At 45.6% G+C, this 17,675-nt stretch overlaps 1 protein-coding gene across 1 annotated transcript in view; it reads left to right on the top strand.

The window, feature by feature from the left end:
* The first annotated feature begins 7,076 nt into the window (after positions 1 to 7,076).
* The window catches only part of EMILIN2 (elastin microfibril interfacer 2), a 50,752-nt gene continuing 40,153 nt past the window's right edge, over positions 7,077 to 17,675 (top strand). Inside the window, exons 1-2 of the mRNA XM_046672159.1 lie at positions 7,077 to 7,462; positions 8,001 to 8,123. Coding sequence (XP_046528115.1) covers positions 7,329 to 7,462; positions 8,001 to 8,123 — 257 coding nt within the window. The 5' untranslated portion in view covers positions 7,077 to 7,328. The remainder of the gene's footprint in view (positions 7,463 to 8,000; positions 8,124 to 17,675) is intronic.

Genomic DNA, 17,675 nt, shown 5'->3' with positions numbered 1-17,675 from the left:
GCACTGTGCCAAGTATTAGGGATAAAATATGAATAAGACAAACAAGAAACAGTTTTTCCTCAAAAAGCCTTTATTCAAAACTAAGCAATGGTGTTAGAGGTCAGAATCGATATGACTTTGGGGAAGGGTTAAAGACCGGAAGGAGCCGTGAGGGGCCCTGTGGTGCTGTCATGTTTTGCTTCTTGATCTGGGTGCTGGTCACACGGCTGTGTTCACTTTGTGAAAATTCATTGAGTTGATCACGTGATTAACGCACTTTTTTGTAAGAACGTTATACTTTGATAAAATTTACATTAGAAAACCACAATCTACAAATATATACATTTTAAAAACCTTTATGAAACTAAAATCTCTAGTAGTAAAGTGAAAGATTCTTTTAGGGTTGAAACCTATAGGAACTGAGTTCTGGTACCTTTTTTCTAATGTTCTTCCTATTTCTCCCAGGAATCCTGGCACCATTTTGCCCTCACTCAGCCCTTTGGAAAGCATAACGTCAGAATATTCACAGAATAAAATATTTTGGTTCTATATTTTTAAAAGTTAGGGAAAAACATGCAAGAGTGTAATAGAAAACTAAGGCACTTTCCTCCTTGACCCTTAACATTCTCTGAGTTACAAAACTCTCGTCTCACCTTGCATTTTCCATTAGTCAAAAGATATAAGCAACTTTGGCATATTACTTATATTGTCTTAGTCTTTTTAACCAATAAATGTTCAAAGATCTCAATGGGGTAGAAGGCAAGCTGATTTGAGCAGGCGCTCCCCTGTTCTGCACAGTTTAAATGCGCTATGACCAGGCGGCAACGTGGACACAGAACGTAGCACCTTGGGGCCGTCTTCTTACTGAGCCCCTGGGAACAAGTTTAAAAGTGATTAAGTCCGAGAAGACTGGAGCCAAGGAAAGCTCATGCAAACATCCAGCTTCGCCAACAACCAACCAACCAACCAAGTCTCCAGTGCTCACTCAACTCTTTTTTCATAATATAAACTTCAAAAATTTACCAAAATGTATGAGGCAATAACAAGTTTTGGGAGAAAAACTTGCCCCAAGTAAAGTTATGACTTACAGGAGTCTAATTCTTTCTTCTTTTATTATTTGCCTTGACATTTACTAATGTTTTAGCCTTTATAAACACTATGCTGTGTTAAACAGAGTGTGGCTTTCAGTTCATTTTAGGTCTCTTAGAGTGACCGTATAATTTACTGTTCAAACCCAGGCACTTTTGAAGATGAAAGGAGACATTAAAAATAATTACCAGTGTTAACTGATCCACAACAGGAGTAACCTGGAACTGGCCCAGGCAAATTAGGCATTCGGTCACCCTACCTATCTTTAGATGAGCGACAAAACGAACTAGAGTTTTCTCTACCAGCCTACACCGTACATGTGACAGTGACAGTCCTGCACCCCTTCCTCATGTTCAGTACTCCTCAATCCTACCTGGCCCTTGGCCTCACCCACCTCCTGGCTACTTCTAGGCCACTTACCTCAGTCTAGCTGGTATACCAGCTGTCCCCTGCCTTTATTTATTAAAAACATACAATTCACAAGGTCACATTAATTGCCCCTTCCTCTCTTGCACTCACATTCATTTTCGATATCATAGCTGAGTTAAAGCGAAACAAAAATAAAACACTAAGCTTAAACCCACTCTTCTCCATGGTCTTTCCTAATTAATATTCGACTTTTCTGATTGCCTCCAGTTCTATTTCTTTATCATCACCTAGGTACACAGTTTTTTACTATACTAAATTCTATTTACGGAACGTAACTTTGTAATTGTTCTTAAGTCATGTCATACATGTGCATCTTGCTTCCCAGTCAATTAAGATGATAAAGAACTAGATATGTCTTTTCCTGGCTCCCATATTGCCTGGTATAGTGTTCAATATGCAGAACTTCCTCAGTATGCTTACTGATGAAACAGACCTTTTGATGGGCCCAAAATTTCAAGAACTTTTCCTTATCCCCCCAAATGCAATATTTTCTTATTGCTCCCAGACTTAAGTTGAAATACAGTTGATCCTCATTATTCACAGATTCCAGATTTGTGAATTTGCCTACTGGCCAAATTTATTTGTAATTCCAAAAGCACTACGTGCAGGACTTTCATGGCCATTTGTGGACTTTCTTAGAGTGGCGAAAGATGTGACTTCCTCCATGTGCACATTCCCAGCTGAGGTCCAGCAAGGCAGCCCTCTGCCTTCTTGTTTTAGCTCTCATACTATAAACAAGTGTCCTTTTCATGGTAAATTTAGCGTCAGGTCTTTTGCATTTTTGTGCTCCTTGTTGGTGATTTCACTGTCTACAACGACCCCAAGCATAGTGCTGAAGAACTGTCTACCGTTCCTAAGCACGAGAAGGCTGTGATGTGCCTCACGGAGAAAAGACATGTGTTAGATAAGCTTTGTCTCGGCATGAGTTACAGGGGTGTTGGCCGTGAATGTCAATGAATGAATAACATATATTAAATAAGGTGTCTTTACATAGAAACATACTTAAAACAAGATTATGTATTGATTGGTTGACAAAAACATTGTGACCAGAGGCTTGTAGGAACCTAACCCTGTATTTCCCCTAGGAGCAATTGTTCAGTATTCACTAACTCAGAGTTTGCAGTGACTTTATATAGAACATACTACACCAAATAATGAGAATTGACTTATTTAAGTACTTAAAATTTAACTGTTTGGAACTGCACAACCTGAAATACTAGAGTTAATTTGCTCATGAATACTATTCTAATGAGTAAGGACCAAGCTTGTGCTAAAATTTAATAATTTATTTTATAATCATCAAACACATTCTGCTATTTAAAATATTTTGTTGATTCCACAGCAATTGACTCTCATTCCATAAATAAATGATGAACTACAGCATAGCTTGGTGTGGCTCATATATATGAAGATATAATTGCCTAAGCTGTTATAGCTCTCATGGAAACAAACAAATAAAATTCTAAGAACCTATTTTTGTCAGTTATTACTCATGAAGAAAAAAATGTGTTCAAAACCACACCATAAGTGTAACAGCAGTGAATTCTTGAATGTAGTGTATGGCCTACAGTTAGCTGTAGGAAGCATTCTTAAATCCAAGAAACATCTGAAAAAAATTAAGGGATATGGAATTAGTAATTAATTTCATCTTTTTGAAGAAGAAGAAAATATTCACTATTCAATTGCCTGATGATCTGAGTTTATTTTCGTAGAGTTATTAATCCTCCCAAAGATCTCATTGAACTGTTCTAAAATAAATTCCTTTGCAACATAGAGGATGAAATCTCCTAACAGTAAGCTGAGCTATATGCTTTCTCTTGGGGAGCAGTAGAAAGAAAACTGGGCTAGAAGTCAAGAGCACAGTATTCTATTCCCGACTATCACATGGGGAGTCATCCTGACTGAGTCTTGAATGTGCCCTCTTGACAGCCACTTTGTATTTCTTATTCAAAAAGAAGAACTGCAATAGATAGTCAGCTTCCCATGTCAGTTGGCACAACAAAAGAACACAAAGCTCCTGAACCTGATTGCAAATTTCTTGCAATGCTGAAGTGGTGAGTAACAATAACATTTGTAAATATTGATCCTCCATTCACTGTGTGCCTGCACTGTGTGGAGCTGTTTACTCGCCTGATCCTCCCTACAGCCACATGAGGCATTCCCATTTTCAGGAGAGAAAATGGAAGACTCAGGCTTATTGACTTCTCCAAGATCATTGGCTGACGAGGTGAGGGTATCTAGTTTTGAACAGTACACTAACTCCATTGCATGAGCTCTTAATCACTACTTTTTTTCATGTATGACGTCAACTTTTCACAGTTTTGATAGTTTAAAATGTAAGGCACATGCCTCTGATCAATATAGAGAAATTTGCTCGTGGCATCTTTCAAGAAAGATAATTAAAATAGCCATAATACTTAAAGTTGTTAAATAAATCAACTGATAAATAAGGTCTGTTGTGGGTTCAGAAGATATTGAGATTTTGAGTCTTTAGCTATGTATAGCAAATAGGATATTTGCAAATACGTAAGTTAAGAAAAACTAAAGAGAGCAACTGTTTTTTGTTCTGTTTTGGTCTACTTGAGCAAAACCTTTGACAAGACAGGAAAGTAAATATTGTCTGTAAATTTTGATGTCTGGGGACTCATTGAATTCATTCTGAATGTACCTTGTCCAATGCAATGCCTATGTCAAGTGAAGCTAAACAAAATTGTATCAACTGAACCTGGCATTCCAAAACCAAGACCGAGCTAGACGGTGCAGCCAGTTAATTTTTCTCAGCAACATTTCAGTCTCTCTTTCCCTACCAAACTGCATTTTTTTTTTTAAAAGAACGAAGGGCATCTTATCACTAACTTAGGAATGTGTAAGACATTTTCTTATGGTGTATTATGCTAGAAATGCTTTGTAATAATTTATTCAAGACATCTAGTCTTCAAGGACTTTCTTTTTCCATCACTAGATAAGCAGCATTAGATATCTGAGCAGTAAAGATATCTAAAAGTACACCTAGAAATCAGGGGGAAATGTTTTTGAATTCTAGAAGCAAAGATGAAGAACAAGAAGTGTGGGATGCCACGGCTAGTCTTATGACTCTTGACCACATCCTAGTGCGAATCGGTTCATCTTGAGCAAATGTCTTGTGCCCAGATGACTGATTGTGGGGAGGGGGAAATCTACCCGCCTGCCACCTCTGTAATGATCACCCCCCTCCTCCACCAGGGACTGAAGGGAGTCTGGGTACCCAGAAGGCTCCCTGCTTCAGGAGAAGTGTCCCCACGTACAGAGCTTAATGAGCGTCCTTTATCATGACCAGCAGCGAGGGAATGGATTTGGTGAAGGAGTTCTACTTTGCATTGTTGCTTAGGTAAGTTGGTCACACAATCAGGAGAGTAAGTTATGATGGCGCACTTTTGTTTTAAAAGCTGAAGAAATTTCTTCAGATTTCTATAGGAAACTGACAGTTTTCAAGCCGGTAGCTAGCAGCTTATAAGGAATTCACACTTGCAGCATTCTGCCAATTATGTCCACACAATTGCTTATAGCTGGGACCAGATGACCTGCCCGATTAATCTGTTTCCTAATCTGCTTAAATTCTCTCTTCTCAGGAAGCTTCCCTCTGTCTTCTGGAGGGTTCTCTGGTTCCTGAGTCTGAAGTGTCCCTCCTTTTGGCGAGAGAAGAGAGAGGGAAGAGGGTCTCTTGGGATGTTGGCCTCAAGTCTTCCTGAGAGCCAAGAGTCTTCTTCCATCTTCCCAGAGCAGCCCCTCACCAGGTACACGTGGGCATGTGTCTAGAGAAACACATGCGACAAATACTGTCTCACGTAATTGACTGTACATCAGAAACTTTACCCCCTTCATTGCACAGGAACGCCTGGAAGTGCTATAAACACAGCACCACGTCAGTCTGGGCTCACTCATGAATCCTCGGTATTTCTGCACAATACCTAGCATGTGACAGATGCTCAGAATAAAATTTACTTACTGATAAATGCCATTTGTAGTTGATTAAATATAGTATGGTGGTCATCTCAATGAAAAGCTGGCCCTCAAACTCTTGGACTAGAATACAGCTTCCTAGTATAACTTTGATTCAGTGGAAAAAAACAGATTCGACTTGATCAGTCCAACTCACTCTCGAGTTTGAGAATTACCTGCATTGAAGAGAAGTCGTAGTCTGTTAGCTATCAGTTGTAGACCTACATAACTTGTGTTTCCTCCATTTTTTTCTTCTGTCATTCTTCTTCATTTCTGTCTCTGTTTCTTCCCCATGACCCTTTATCAACAAAAATGGTGTTAGGATGAGGAGAACAGGGAAGTCATACAGAAAGATCCAGATTGGGTTACCCAAGGCAGCTTTTTCTCCCTTTCTGGGCTTCTCCCCTCAGGGAGGCTCTTTTGAAGCCCAGGATGACTTCAGCCCACTATTTGCATGATCTTCCTCTTAGAGAGTTCACGGGCAGACTATGTCCTTACATGGTATAATTTTCTGCTCGGCTCTTGTGAAGTTTCTACTTAGGGAATTTTCTTTCTTCCATCTGCAAATCAAAAAGCCCCATAACATCATCAAAGCATATTAGAAATAAAGTGGACGAATGACTTCATTTAATCAGAGTAGAGAACATATCAAAGCTTTAGTGTCCACATAATTTACAGCCAACAGCGCCTGTGCGGCCACAGAGACTGCAGTTACTCTGTGCAGCCTCCAAGCAGCCTCCCCGCTGTGTTCGTCAGCGGCAGCGGGTTCCCTCAGACACGCGCCTCTCCAACACCGCCAGAACGCAGCGCTTCGGCGGGGATTTTACCCAACGCTCCTCTGTGGAGTCGCTTCATCCCCAAAAGAAATGGGGAGATTCGAGTAACTCAAAAATAGGCAGAAAATAGGCAAGCGAGTGAAAAGACAAATGTCTAGCAGTGTCTGAGGTGTTAAGCAAAGGCGACTGTTGTGGAGTAAACGCCTTTAACATTGATAGAAAAAGAAAGGTCAGAATAGGACCTGAGAAGCAGAGGCTGTGAGATTACCTTTCAAAAATTAGGGCAGTGTTTATTAGAGTCTGACGCTGTGCTTCAGAAGCTGTTGGGAAGCGGTGGGGCTGTCGCTTCGACTGTCCCCTGCTGCCCCGGACGCTGACTTGGAAACTGTTAAATGGATGCGTAAGGCAGAGTCGAGGAAAGAGGACTCGAGTTCATTTTCCCCTAAACTCATCCTAAGTCCAAACGTGGAGAACGGCCGAGTCCTGCCGGAGGAGGAAATCCGAGTCGAGTCTGATAAAGAACTGATAAAGATGTCCCTCACTCACCCTGGGAAGCCGGCACCCGGGCTCGACGTGAGGACCGCCAGACTCGCCGACTGCGGCCGCTTCCCGAGGGGCCGGGGGCGCGCCTGTGGGAAGGTGGGAGGTGGAGTTGCCCCGCTTCTGGGAAGAGACCAAAGGAATGAGTAATTGGAAATTCTGTAACGGAGACCCTTCTCCCAAACCCTTTAGCCCTTTTACCCCAAACCCCCCGCCGAGAGGCAAGGAGACTGGAGACAGGGAGACTTGCTGGAGGGAGAGTCACGTTTCGGAGAGGGAAGTGAAATAAAGAGGGCGGCACCCAGGGGGACCTGTGCGTCATTGAGGGACCGAGGAGAAGCGCGGGCGCACGGGGTGGAAAAGGAGAAGCTGGAGCGAGAAGCCGGAGGGGGCGGCCGCGGAGCGCGGGGGGGCGCCGGGAAGCGCCCGAGCCTCCTGACTTCTCAGGCCGCGCCCCGGCCGCCTGCAGACTCGCCGCGCTCGCCCCGACCCGCCGCGCTCCGGATCCGCAGGCGGGGCGCGCCCGCCGCGCGCAGAATGTGGCATCGGACACGGCCCCGGCCCCGCGCGCCCTGGCGCTGGGCGCTGGCGCTGCTGGCCCTGGGCGGCGCGGGGCTGTGCCACGCCGGCCCGCAGCCCAGGCAGCCCGCACGGCCCAGCGCCAGGAACAAGTAAGTGCGCGGCCTCTCTCCTCGCCCCCGGGACGGCGAGGCTCCTTGCAGGAGCCCTGGGCAACCCCCTTCCCCTCCCCGACCCGCCGCCGAATCCCCCAAATGCCCTGTCAGGAGCGATGAGCAGCAGCCTGGGGCTCCCCTCAGGCTGCCCTGGGTGGCCGTGCGCGCCCCAGCCGGCGCGGGGAGTCCGGGGCGACCTCGCCAGCGCCTCAAGCAGTGCTGCCTCCGGGGCGTGGGGCACAGGGAGTGTCCTGCAGAGCGAGGCGATCAGGAAACTACTGTAAGGAATTACTGGAGCCCCTGGGACCGTGGTTGCTTTTCTTTTCCCTGTCTTTTGTTGGATAAAAGTGCACGCTCTCCAAAGGCGCACCCGCGCACCCTCCGGATGTCTGCTTTGTGGAGCTCCCGCCTCCGCAGGAACGACGGGCTCCCTGACCCTCGCTCCGTGCGCTGCTGTGTGGCTCGTCCCCTCTTCCCCAGCCTCATTGTTCTCCGCGTTTACACTGTGCGCTTCTCCCTCTCTCCTTCTCCTCAGGAACTGGTGCGCCTACATCGTGAACAAGAATGTGAGCTGCTCTGTGCTGGAGGGAAGTGAGAGTTTTATTCAGGCTCAGTACAACTGTGCCTGGAACCAGATGCCCTGTCCGTCCGCGCTGGTGTAAGTCGTGGAGCCGAGGAGCGGGCGGGGCGCGCCCGGCCTGGGCGATGGGGGTGGGGGTGGGGTCGGAGCGTTGGGCTCCAGCCCGTCGGTAAATCTTTTCCGGAGCGAGTGAAAACTCAGCGGCTGGAAAGTTTGAGCGCTGAGCCTGGTACCAGGCCCGTTGGGGTATTGAGGAAGCGTGTGCTGCCTTGAGTGAGCGTTGAGGATGCGCGCGACTTGCGAGCTTGCGATGACCAGGGCAGAGGAGGGATGAACAAAACTCCCACCCCCACTTCTCCTTTTTTCTTTCAATTTTATTACTAACATAAGGCAGCTGGACCTAATTAGATCCATATTGTGTGTTCTGGGGCACACAGAAGATTCCAAAATGTATACTGCTAAGAACTTTTAGATGAGGATTAGATGAGAGGCTTGCTCTAGCCAGTGTTCTCAAACAGGCGAGTTTTGTCCAAATGTCCCCATAAAACTGACTTCTTCCATTGTCGTAGATTTCTAAACTCAAGTCGCCAGGAAGAACTTGCTTAAAAGTGTGTCGTCGTTGGTTTTTTTTTGAAGTTAGATTTGGGGATTCGGCTAAGAGGTTGTCAGGAGAGAATGGTCCTTAAAGACAAGGGGAAGAATCGATCATCTTTTTGCTTATAAAGATTTCACCGTCTTAAAAAAACAAAGAGGAAGCAATGCAATAGAGTATAGATTCCGTTAAATACATCACAGTCATTCACTTGTCATCCGGCAAGTTTCTGTGCTTTTGTGTAAGTCAGACATAGGAGGATGAGCCAGTGTGAATAAATGGCTGTGGGGGAACACGTGATGGTTGAAATTAATTGTTTTCCCTTAAGAATAAGTTGTTTGTCTTAGAGCACAGTTGTCATTACAGCAAAGAATAGCCAGTGGGCAGATCTGTCTTTGGCAAAGCAAAGGGGCGACTGACTGAAACTTGTGCTCCAGGAAACCTCATTCCAGAAGGCAGTAGATGAGCCTTCAGGCGTGAGGCGGAGGTGGTCCCGGGTTCACCCCACATGGACTGCTGTGGGAACTGCCAAAGGGAAGGGGTAACGCCTATTAGGCAAAAACAAAAAGACACCCACCCCCCAAACAAAACAAACAACAGCTTAGAGAGCCCCACCTTCTATACACAGAGACTCAGGCTGAAATTGAATTGTTGGCTGTCACATTGAGTTGGGTACCTTGTCAGAGGGGTGCAGGACTGGCATACTGCCGGTACCTCTCGTCAGTAAGATGTAGACCCCACAGTCTCTGGCCAGCAGTCAGTGAAACAAGAGGCAAGTAAGACTTTTACACTGTGGAAAGGACAGGAACAAGTACTCAACACAGTTTGGATAGATTTCTTTAAAATTAGAATTACTAGTCTAGAATATTTCATTCATTTTACACAAGAACTACATTTTGTGGTTTGTTCTAAACTTAATACTTGTGACAACTCAGAGATATAAATGAAATTTTCATTTTGGGAAGTAATGCTTTTCATTTAAAATATTTTTTTAAAATATAACTTTCTGAAATTATTTTAGTGCTTGGAAAATAAATGGCAATTTAATTGTTGTGTTTGACCAAAACTCAGTGAAACAGATTCTTGGTTGTCAGTGGGGAGCAAATCATCTCTGGATCATCAGGTTAATGAAAGGCGGTGGAGTGTATTTTTGCCACCCAGTGGAAAGGACAACAAAAATTGCTATAAAAAATGAGAGATGTTGGGCCAGCCCCAGAGGCCTAGTGGTTAAGTTTGGCACACTCCATTTCAGCAGCCCAGGCCCGATTCCCAGGTGTGGGCCTACACCATTTGTCTGTCAATGGCCATGCTGTGGCAGTGGCTCACATACAAAAAGAGGAAGATTGGCAGTGGATGTTAGCTCAGGATGAATCTTCCTCAGCAAAAAAAAAAAAAAGAGAGAGAGAGAAGAGATATTTCTGTTGTTTTATTAAACAAAACCAAAATAAGTGACCTGGGTATTTTTCTTCAATAATAATGATGTAAGCAATTTAAGAGGATTTTTACATTTTAAGTGCTGCATTGTGAGTGTGAAATTTTAAAAATAAAAACAGACTGTTTTAGGTGATCAAGCTGAAAATCTCAAAATTAAGCAGTTAATTCAGTCTTGACCTTTTTCTTGGTTTCTTTAGGGATAGGAAAGGAATGGTTTACCTTATTTTTCATCTAGTAAATGTTTCCAAATTTTGAGGATTAGTGTATGAATGAAGACAAAGGGAGAAACATCCCCTTTATACTTAAAGAGGAATGGCTATTGAACAGGAAATTTCCCAGGTGTTTCTGATGAACCCAGAAGCTTGAGCATGTCTCTCAATCCACGGGTATTGTCAGGTGAGGTCTTCATTATCGGATGCGTAGAACCTGAGGCCTGTGGAAGTGAAGGTTCTTTGGAAGCTCATCCTAGAGTTACCGAGGGATGCATTCCGGGTGGTGGTAGAAGTACAGGACTGGAGGTTGGCGAGATGCTGGAGCTAGAAATGCAGTTTAGCAGCTGGTGGCAGTTGAGCGTCCAGGGTGGCAGGTGTGAGCCAGCGAGGCCTTGATATAGTTGGATGGTTGGAGCACAGCTGAGTTGTTAGGGGCAGGGGGGCAAGGCAGAGGAGAGAGCAAAGCCAAGACTTTGGAGGAGGGAATTCCAGCTCAGAGATGCCAGGCAGGGAGACTCAGGAAGCTGAGGGGTCCAGAAAGGCCGGTGGTCTTAGGTAGCAGGGAGAACTTGCTTTTGCAGGAAGCCAGTTTCAGGTCAGGGGTGTACAGGCTTATAAGCTGTGTGAGATGAGGGGCGTGGGTTCTGAGGAAACCCAGTTACACAGGAATCCAAAGTGTTTCAAAGGCTTTGGTGGAAAGAGGAGTTGATCCAGCCAAGCAGGTGAAGAATTACTTAAAAAGAGAGAAAACTGCCTGTTTTAGGAGACAAGCAAAGACGCCTAAGGGAGAGACTGAATATGCTCTGAGACTGAGGGGGAGACCAGCTAGGAAACGAGGGGTTTGGTGGGGAGTCCCTCCAAGTGGGAGGAGAATGTCTGCGCCTGGCATGTCCTTGGGCACCAGGCCTCCATGGGCCGTAGAGACCCAGCATGTGTGCAATTCCAGAAGGTTAGATGATGCTCTATTTGCGTATACAAAGAATCAGATTCTGGATTGCAAATTTAAGTATTGTTATGTGAAACTAGGAGCAGGAAGGGCTTTTGTATGGCATGTGGGTTTTTTGAGTAATTACTTTTCTGAAACGGTAAAGAACCTTCTGTGTGTCAGGCTTTTCATTCCATATATTTAATTCTTGTAACAATGCTTCAAGAATACCATTGTCCCAATTTTATCAATGAGGAAACAGAGACCAGACGTTCCCTTGACTTGCCTGTGGTCACATGACAGGAAGGGGCTGAGCGGCCTCCAGATGCAGGACAGTGGCCTTTGTGGACTGGTCTCTGTCCCTGGAGCAGTGGAGAATGTGTTTGTCTGTCTCTTTTAGTGTGTGCCTTCAGTGGGTTGCACGGTACCCAACTATTAAGGACATTTACACCCTTGTTCATGGAAGGCAGTTCCCACGTAAAAATGATGGAGAACTGTCTGTGTACGTGTGTGTGCTTAAATTTCTTACAGTGGGTCATTTGCTATGATGCAATGGACGCTGTCATTTTTCACGCTGTCCACTGTGTTAGACAGTTTGTTTCTTATTTTAATAAAACACTGGCAGACTTGGTTTGATTGGTTTGGGCTGTGAGGCCAGTTGTTTTAGACGGTGGTATTAGTGAGGCCAGGGTTGTGGGGTCCAACTGGCCTGGCCAGTAAGCCCGACCCCCTCAGGACCTCCACACACATCGCTGAGCTCGGCCACCGCCCTGAAATCTGTCACCAGGGGATGGTGGTAAAAGCATGCTTCCAGAAAACAGTTCAAAGTCCATGCCCCATGCCTGTGAGTTAGTAACACCATTTGTGTAGAAAGAATTCTTCATTCCTATGAAGATTTTCTGTCACTTAGGAATTTAAAATTAGGGGTCTGTGTGTGTGTGTCTCTGTCTCTCTCTCTCCTCTGTCTTTCCCCCTCTCTCTCCAACTCCATCTCCCCTCTCTTGGTCCCCCTCTCTGTGTCTCTGTCTCTCTCTTCTGCACAGGCGCTAGATGTAAGGAAGGGTCTGGATCCCTGAGGCTTCAACAGAAACTGGTTTGTCTTCCCTCAGCTCATTCCTAGGGGCCCCTGATGGGACGGAGGAGGCGGCGAGGGGCTTGTCCGCTGGAGGCCCGTGGGGAGGGGCAGCTGCCTGCAGATCCTCAGGAGCATGAAGCTCGATGGTAGTGATTTACCATTTACTCCCAGTTCTTAAAGTAGTTCTAAGTTTTCCCCCCCGAGGTCTTTGTTTTACCTTACACTTCCACATTAAGAAAGCCAGATCTCTTAAAATTTCGTTGCATTGAGGAGTTTTTCTGTTTCATCGTAAAAACCACCGGCAGTCGGGCCTGTTTGGTGGGCTGCCACCTCACACTGCCGCCCACGCAGCCCTTGGGCCGTCCCGGCGCATCCCACCCCTGAGTCTGAGATCTGCCAGGCGGCACATAAGGGTAGAGAGGGTCTGTCTTGGTCGCGGGCTGGTTTTAGGGACACATTTTGGGAGAATGGGAATGTGAACAACTTAGAATTCTTTCTGCAGGGTATCGGGCTGGATGACCTTCCGGGAAGGCTTAATACAGTGTCGGGGCCCGACTTGGTGAGACTGTCGCCCTGGAGGCCATTGTGGGAACGAATGCGCCCCTTAGACTCATTACCTTCCGGCTTGACAGCGACCCCTGGGAGCATTATCCCCATTTTACAGGAGGGCGTGTAGTTAGGACGCAGCAAAGCCTGGATCCAGACCCAGGTCTGTTATTTCCAAGCCTTAGGCCCTTCCCACTCCACACTCCCATAGCCCCTTGCTGTCTAAACCCACCGCCGAGGGTGTGTGTGTGTGATGCCTGGCGCAGCCCGTGCTGTGACGCTGGCACCTCTGTGCCATGGGAAGGGCCCGAGGTTCCTTGGAGCCCCCTGCACGCGGGTTGGCGGTGTTTGGGTGTACCGCTGCTGGAGAACAGCGCGGCCTTTCTTCTCCTTCTTGGACCAGCCTTTGTTTCCGTTCATGCATCATTCATGCTTCGTGGCAGTAGCTCCACATACTTGGTCACATAACCTCCCACTCAGCTTGCGTTGGACCTGCTGACTGCTCTTAGCATTTGAGGCATTTGGGGGCGTGCTGTGTGCAAGCAGCTGCCTTGAGGAGGATTCCGAGGTCCCCAGATGTGAGGCAGGATGACTCCCCCTGTATTCGCTCCGCTCCCACCCCTGGGCTGAGGCTCTGTTCCTCTCTGATACAGCAAACTGACTCGGGTTTATCAGCGTTTACCCACCTCCGCCCCCGAATCCTTCTTGGGCGTGTTGATCTCGGTGGAATTTTTCCTATTAGCTCTTTAGAAAAAATCTCATCAGTCAGGGGAGGGATCTGGGTGGGACCAACTGGAGAAGGCTGTGCTGCTGTGATAAAACGGACTAAGAATTTGCGAATTTGCGAATTTGCAGCAGGTGTGAGTTCTAAGCGCTGAGTTCCAGAACTCCTCCAATCCTCAGATTCCAAGGGGAGCAGATGGTTATTCAGTTGGAAGAAAAGCTGCCTATTAGAGAGCGAGCTCAGCCAGGAAAAGCTTATTTTCTTTTTAAACAAAGGACACAAGGCTGGGGAAAAAATGAGGGCTTACATCTTCCTGAGTCAATTCTACGTTCTCTACATTCAATTCAAAATGTGGGTTTTGTGTGTATAGCTTTGGGGGAGTGTTTTTTCCTTCAGCTTTTAGACAAGTGTCTTGGGGTCCATCGACTGTTAGGAGCCTGCTCCTTGGTGCTGAGGGAAACTCGAATGGAATCGAGCGAGCGGGAGCCGGCATGGAGGCGCCTGGGGTGTTTCCCTTGGGGGGCTTCCATCCTTATCAGCCAGTGGGGCCTGTTTCTCTGTACCTCCCCAGAGTCTTCACACTTTCCTCTCCAGTTTCTTTGTTCTTCTGCTCTTTCCCCTTCCTAGGTTCCCAGTGGATAAGACACTGTGTTTGTAGAGCCCTTCGGTGTTTCCAGAACACTTCCAATTTATGTTATTCTCATCACAAGCTCAGCGGGGAAGATGAGATTGAGCAGAGATGGACGGGATCTTAGAAAAAGAACTTTATGCTTATGGGCCACGTTTTCTACCTTTCTTATCTTGGAGAAAAATGCATAGGATTCAAATAGAGGTTATGGCCTTAAGCAGAACAGTTTGCTTCTTGTAAAACCATGTTTTAGTCCCGTCAATTGATCTTCCTCTGCTGATCTGTTCTACCCATGTTGGCACTTTGTAAATGAATTAAAATTTTGAAGTAGTGAGAAAAGGGGAGGTGGAGGGGGCAGGGGTCCCCTGAGGTAGTCCCTGGAGGTGGGCTGGTGTGGCCAATGTGTTCTGGAAAAGGAGAGAGAAAACTTGGCTTCTGGCCTGAGCTCTACCACCACTGAGCTGTGTGACTTAGGCAAGTGACTCAGCCTCTCTGAGGCTGGTTTCCCTCATCTCTACATTACGGGTGAGGTAACATAGCTGACAGAACTTTTAAAAACCGCCCTGTCACACTCCCGTCAGGTACAGTAGCCAGCACTGTCTGATGAACCTTCTGGTCTCCTTGTGTAGAGTGTTCGCCTCAGGGGGTCTTATCTCTGAGGGCTTCGAATTTGAAGTTAATGCGTCCTGCCTGTTAGAAAGATCGAAGTGCTAAATAATGAAGTAAATAAATTGAGTGAACTAAGATAATAATGACGAAAATGAAATGACTGAAACTGAATTTTAGTGGGAAGGGGAGGGCAAAAGGAGCAATAGGGCACATGTGTATGGGGAAGGGTGGTAATTTATCTCTAGGTGGTGGACATGATGTAGTCCACACAGAAATCGAAATATAATGATGTCCACGTGAAATTTATATAGTGCTGTAAACCAGTGTGACCGCAATTAAAAAAAAACTTTAAATCAATAAAATTCCTGAGTCACACTGAGAAAAATAAAATAAAATCAACTTTTAAACGCAAAGTTAAACTCTTAGAGACTCTTTGCAAGCAAAGCCAGCAGTACAGTTTCTTTTGGGAATGCACATAAGTGATCATGATTGATTTAAAGTAGATGTTCCAGGGGCTGACCAGTGGCGGAGGGGTTAATCTCGAAGCTCTTGTGGCCCGGGGTTCGCAGGTTCGGATCTGGGGCGTGGACATGGCCCTGCTCATCAGGCCACGCTGTGGTGGCATCCCACATACAAAATAGAGGAAGATGGGCACAGATGTTAGCTCAGGGCCAATCTTCCTCACCAATAAAGGAAGGGAGGAAGGAAGGAAATGTTCCGGGTGCCCTGGGCATTGACAGCTGGTTCTGCAGATGTCTGAGAGCCTGGTAGGCAAGTCAGTAAAGAGAGGTCAGCGAGGTTCCAGGTTGCTGTGAGTGGTGCCTGACTCTGCTGATCCCCAGTCCACTTTTCATGAAACTACTAATATGCTGCTTTAATTCTCTACTTTTAGAAAAAACCCTGTTCCTCAAGTTAGTCATATTAAGATGTCACTAATGTTTACTGAATAATGCAGTGGGTGCTGCATAGGACGATGACAGCGTTTTACATGCTGCTTTTTAAAACCCAAAACTGACAGACTATGCCAGCGTTCAGATTACTTCCAGACTGTCACCCAGACGTTCTGATTTGTCGTTGTTGCATGACTCTTTCACTACTCGGAATTAACTGCTTCTGTGCTTGATGAAGCAGTTTTCTGGACTTAAAAATAACACTTGATAAAATGCTGGGAGCGTGACTTCTCCTTAGGAAGAGTGGTTTCTCGGTAGGATCAAGAGAGTAAAACAGTAGTTTTCAGCGTGACAGCAGTTCACACTGGAGAGAAAGGAATGAAACGATTAAAACGAAACTCACCAATAAGTTTTCTTCTTTCCTTCCTGTTTTCAAGTGGTGATGGATGCTGAAAAAAAGTGGGAAGCGTTCAAACCAGCCAAATTCCTGGTTTGAAAGTGCTGGAGAAGCAAACTTTTCTGGGTGTGTCAGGACCCAGCTGTGCTTTTTATTTTTTTTCCACCTAAGAACATATTAGACTATGAAATAGGCCTAAAAATTATTCTCTGCAGTGTCAGCCTTTTAAGAGAGTGCATATTACTATGCATTTGGTTGAAAGAAATTTGAGTAAGAGACAGGTTAGGTGAAGCCTTCTCAAACTCGTCATTTCGGTGAAAGGGAATTTGCTCTGAGACTTCTCAACTTTTTCCTAACTTTTCCCATCTTTAGACACATTTGTGATTGTACGGGGTCTGCCGAATGAGTGGGATGAACTTGGTTATCCTTTATGGAGATTTGCTCCCAATCCATTGTAAAACCAAGCACTGGAGAGTTCCCTCTTGCTTCAAGTTGTTTCCCTACATCTGTTCAACAAGGATGCTGTTAAAGATCGTGGGACGAGGACATAAGTTTTTTTCTAAACTGTAGTGGTGAAAATGCCACTTGTTTTTCTGCTAACTGAAGCTTTTCCATGTATCTTGAAAGCAGAGCATGAAAGCTGTGGTGCTGGTTGCGACAGAACTCGGGGTGGGGGTGAATTGCACAATCGGGCCCTTCACGGGAGATCCTTTCACCATGAAAGCCTTGCTCTGGCTCGTGTCAGTTTCAACCCAAGTCACTCTCACATGCTGTGGAATGAAGGACTTGGGCAGGGAGGCATAGTCGAGCCTTTCGGAAGATTTGGAACATTCCAGAATCTCGAGTCTGGCCAGCTGTCCTGATAGTGTTCAGGCCTGGTTTATGTGTCAGGTGGTCTATGCTGGAGAATGTTCGGCTGCTTACAGCTGGGGCAGCAACTTTCGAGGACAACAGTGCAAGGTCAGGGCTCCGGCTTGGTGGTGATAAACACTGCACCTTTCTCCTATCCCAACACGTTGCGTCATTTTCTGGCCACTCTCAAGATATTTGGGAGTCATTCTGTTGCATCATTGCAAAAAAAAAAAAAAAAAAACTAGCAGGATAGAACCCAGATTCCCTGTTCACTGACAGTGCCGCCGGGGGGGGGGGGGGGGGGGGGGGGGGGAGCAGAAAGACCAGTTATGGCTATTCCTGAATGAAGTCGCAAGGTACCCTCTAAACACTCCTGGTCGGAATGTCACTGGAAAATAATGATCCCAGTGAGTAGTCACTCTTTGTTATATTTTCAAGATGCTAATTTATGTCCTTGACATTTTGTTCACACAAAATGGTAATTTGAAGGTGATTATGAAAAAGAAAATTCTGTTTTGACTATCTTCCTTAACATTGATTGATACGTTTAAAAGTAAAAAAAATAAATTTTAGGCTTGAGTTCCAATGTGTAAAACAATCGGTTGTGTGTCTGAAGAGTCATCTGATACATTAAACAAACAAACAACTTTAGTTAAATCCTCATTTTGAAACTCTGAAAAAGACTTAGCGATGCTGGTTTGGTTTCTCCTTCACTGAGATATATTATTGGATGGTCAAGACAAGGC

The sequence above is a fragment of the Equus quagga genome, chromosome 9 (assembly GCF_021613505.1).
Source record: "Equus quagga isolate Etosha38 chromosome 9, UCLA_HA_Equagga_1.0, whole genome shotgun sequence".
Taxonomy (NCBI): domain Eukaryota; kingdom Metazoa; phylum Chordata; class Mammalia; order Perissodactyla; family Equidae; genus Equus; species Equus quagga.
Note: the sequence above shows the minus strand (reverse complement) of the source record. Positions and strands in the feature narration are given on the sequence as shown.